Genomic DNA, 3,799 nt, shown 5'->3' with positions numbered 1-3,799 from the left:
TTTTGGATATTTTATTAAAGAACCCAGAAAATAAACTGGATACTTTAGTACAAAGTTGGCACACAGTAGGAATACATAAATATTGACTCTGTTTCACCAGCCATTACAATAACAGAAAGGAGTGTTCTTGAGTTAAAGAAATGAAATATTAAGGAAATACCATAAAATATATATTAATTTAATTCTTCATCTCCTATGACAGTCCTTCAATATTTATCATGATGTCCACAATGTGGTATAGTAGAAAGAGGATGAGTATTAGAATCAAACTTACCTGGTTTGGGGAAGTTATTCACATTCTGAGTCATACTTTTCACAACCCTGCCTCAAAGAACTGATGTGAAGAACAATGAGGAACCTTGTAAATACTCAATACATGTTTGTATTCTCATACCTTCACCCTGTGCCATAGTACCCAAGAGTAGGGGTACTTGAATCCAGAGCGTATGTCATATACTTTAGTTCACTCTGGCTAATACTCTGGTTTTCGAGATGAGAAGGGAGAATGGTGTCTTGCCTTCCCTTAGCACTGAGATCCAGAGAGAGCCTGAGACAGAACATCTAATTCTAAAGCCAAATAAATGAGTGAGAATCTCCTTTTTGTTGTGCCCCTAACCCGGAGTTACCTGATAACCTTCCCTTAAAAATCAGTCTGAGAGTGGTGAAATTACCAAAATGATGGAGGGCAGGGTTGCTCAGGATACCAGGACCAGGCATCACCGTCATGGTGAGAGGAATGTTTTTCAATTGCCAAATAGTTTACACAAGGCCTCCTTCATATCTCTGTTCCTCAAGCTATAGATGAATGGATTTAGCATGGGGATAATCACCATAGAGAATGGCATCCCTGCTTTGACTTTCTGCAGAATGAGTTGATGGAGGAAATAAATAAACACCCATAAGAGATCCATAGAACAGCAGAACCACTGTGAGGTGAGAACCACAGGTAGAGAAGGCTTTCTAGCACCCTCCAGGAGATGAGATGCCAAACATAGCCCAGGAAATGTGGACATAGGAGAGGACAATCAGCATGAGGGGAACCGTGAGGAACATCAGGCCCATGGTGATGATCATCAGCTCATTAATGCGGGTATCTGAGCAGGCAAGCTTCAGTAGAGCACTAGGATCACAGTAGAAGTGAGGGATGGCTTTGTGGGCACAGAAGGCCACACGGGTCAGAGGCAGTCTGTTCACCAGGGCAGGGCAGTTGGTTAGCACCCAGCACATGGGCAGTTGGTTAGCACCCAGCATTAGTGCACAAAGTTGGGGACTCATAGCTGTGCTGTAATGGAGTAGCTGACAGTAGACCACATAGTGGTCATATGCCATCACAGCCAGAAGGCAGTTGTCAAGGCCACCAAACACAAGGAGGAGATACAGCTGTGCAAGGCAACCAGAATGGGAGATGGTCCAACTCTGGGTATGAATGTTGGCCAGCATTTTGGGTATTGAAGCAGAGGTGAAACAGACATCAGTTAATGATAAGTTTGCCAGGAAGAAGTAAATGGGAGTATGAAGGTGTGGGTCAGAGCTGATGACCAGGATGATGAGCAGGTTCCCTGTCATGGTGAACAGGTACACGCCCAGAAAAACGCCAAATAGGAGAGGTTGCTCCCCTGGCTGCTCAGAGAGTCCTAGAAGGAAGAAGTCTGAAATAGCAGTTTGGTTCACTCTGCTTGGTTTTCCCATCCCTGTAGTTCTTGTTATCTGTTCAGATATTCCCTCTGTTAGTATTTAATTATTAGATCAACCACAGATGTATCTGTGTAGCCAGAATTATATTGGGGAAAAAAGGAGAATAAATGGACCTTGACAATGAGAATCTTGGATCTCATTGGACATGTAAGAAAATACCCACAGGACATAGAAACAGGCAAGATAATATCCATACAAATGCAGATTGTGCTTTTGGTTTAAATGGGGTCCAGGGAAGATATCAGTTTGACTAGAGAAGTCAGTGTAAGCTATTGGAGGAGCTAAGAATTGAGCATATCCTTGAAGGCATGATTGGAAAAGTCATTAATGTTTAGTGATTGATAATTTCCTTTGATGCCTCTCCCCCAAAACACACACACACACACCACACACACACACACACACACACACACACACACACACACACTCACTCACCAATTAGACAAAATAGCCTCCTCTCTACTAGCCTCCCCAATCCCTAGAACTTGACCGCACCATTTAGCTCCCCTCCCTATGCCCTTCCCTAACTGGGGCCACAGGGTATGTGGGCTAAGGGCAGTGAGTATCTGTGATGTCCCATCTACCGCATCTCCTCCTCTCCACAAACAGGAAGGGGGCCACACCCACCCCATGATCACTGTCTCTTCTTTGTCACTGTCCTCTTCCTCTTCTGCTTCTTTGTACCTGTATTCACTCTAGGAACTGATATTTCAGTTCTCCTGGCCTCTCATAATGATCAGCTCCTATTTGTAGAGACTGGTTAAATACCAGACATCTTCATGGCATTCTTTTATTCTTCATAAGGCCATGACATAGGTGCTACTATCCTTGTAAATGATGACACTGAGCTTCAGAGATATTTGATGTATTCAAGATCAGATAGCTAGTAAATGACATTCAAATGCAGGTGTGCCTGACTCCAGAGCCTGTGCCTTTACCCCTACAATTGTACCATATTTCTCCAATATTTACTTTTCATCAGAGGAAGGAAGATGGAAGGAATCAGGCTCTGGTTCTCTGGGCTTGAAAGTAGCCACTCTGTTCTGCTCCCCTGGGATTTAGAGAGAGCTGGTGTGAGAGCTCATTCCATATTGGCCTTGTAAAAACTACGGCCTTAGATGTTTCTGTGAATAGTTAATCCTCTATTTGTTCTTTGGTTCGTAGAGTGACTTCTGATCTTAGGTGGAGAGTCAGCTCATCTACCCAGGAAACTTCTGCCTAGTTGTTGTGTTGGGAAGTTGTGTGTGTGTGTGTGTGTGTCCTGCCCCTTGTAGATTCTCACCTGTGAGAGCATGGATCAGTGTCCGGCATCTTCAGATTTTCCATTTCTTTCTCCTGGATGGATAATTCACAATGAGGAAGTTTCTGGGATTTTTAAGACTCAGTCAGCAGAGTTTGTGTCTATTGAGTCCAGAGTTCATTAGGAACATGGAGTGTATGATTCCTTTGCAGTTTCCCTAAGCCTGAGAAGACAAGAGACTTTCTTAGGGTTTTAAAGGCTTCTTGAAAACATCTCCCAAAGTGCTCATTAGAGCCAACCTCAGTGTCATTGTGCAGCCTTTCCTGCAGCCAACCCTGGCTGGATGCTGGGAGAACTGAGGGCAAATATTTCCCAGAGTTAAGCTCAGATGTCGGTCTCAGGAGTGTGATTCTGAGGCCTCTTGCTGGGATACAGTGCACTTCAGCCTGACCAGCAGGTCCCTAGGAAATTGTACGTATGCACTGGACAGTTGAATTTCTGTCCCATACTCTAAGCAAAATTGCATCGAGGAAAGTGTCAGATATATAAATTATAATGATTTCTGTTGGTGATTTTCCTAAACAAAGTAATCCTAATGTAGAGCAACCTCCTCAAGTCCTAAACTCTCAACTAAATGAGGCAGCCTATATAGAGCACACCAACCATAATGTCTGATACCTAGAAGCTGCTAAAAATGTTTTATGTCCTGTATTTTTATTAATACTATTGAATTGATACTATTATTAATATTATTGAACACTTTCATTACACAATCTCAAGTAATACAGGAAGCTTAGATACAGGAACTATTATTATTCCCATTTTACAGATGATGAAACAGAGGTCCAGGGAAGATAACGACTT

General features: G+C 42.8%; 1 protein-coding gene across 1 annotated transcript; it reads right to left on the bottom strand.

Moving 5' to 3' along the window:
• Window positions 1–722: 722 nt before the first annotated feature.
• Window positions 723–2,468, bottom strand: OR1N2 (olfactory receptor family 1 subfamily N member 2). The gene is given in 2 exon segments (XM_040481182.1): window positions 723–831; window positions 833–2,468. Coding segments are annotated over 2 exon segments (966 nt in total). The 5' UTR covers window positions 1,690–2,468.
• Between the last annotated feature and the right edge of the window lie 1,331 nt (window positions 2,469–3,799).

This window comes from Herpailurus yagouaroundi, unplaced genomic scaffold, assembly GCF_014898765.1.
Source record: "Herpailurus yagouaroundi ecotype Mexico unplaced genomic scaffold, PumYag 160, whole genome shotgun sequence".
Taxonomy (NCBI): Eukaryota; Metazoa; Chordata; class Mammalia; order Carnivora; family Felidae; genus Herpailurus; species Herpailurus yagouaroundi.
Note: the sequence above shows the minus strand (reverse complement) of the source record. Positions and strands in the feature narration are given on the sequence as shown.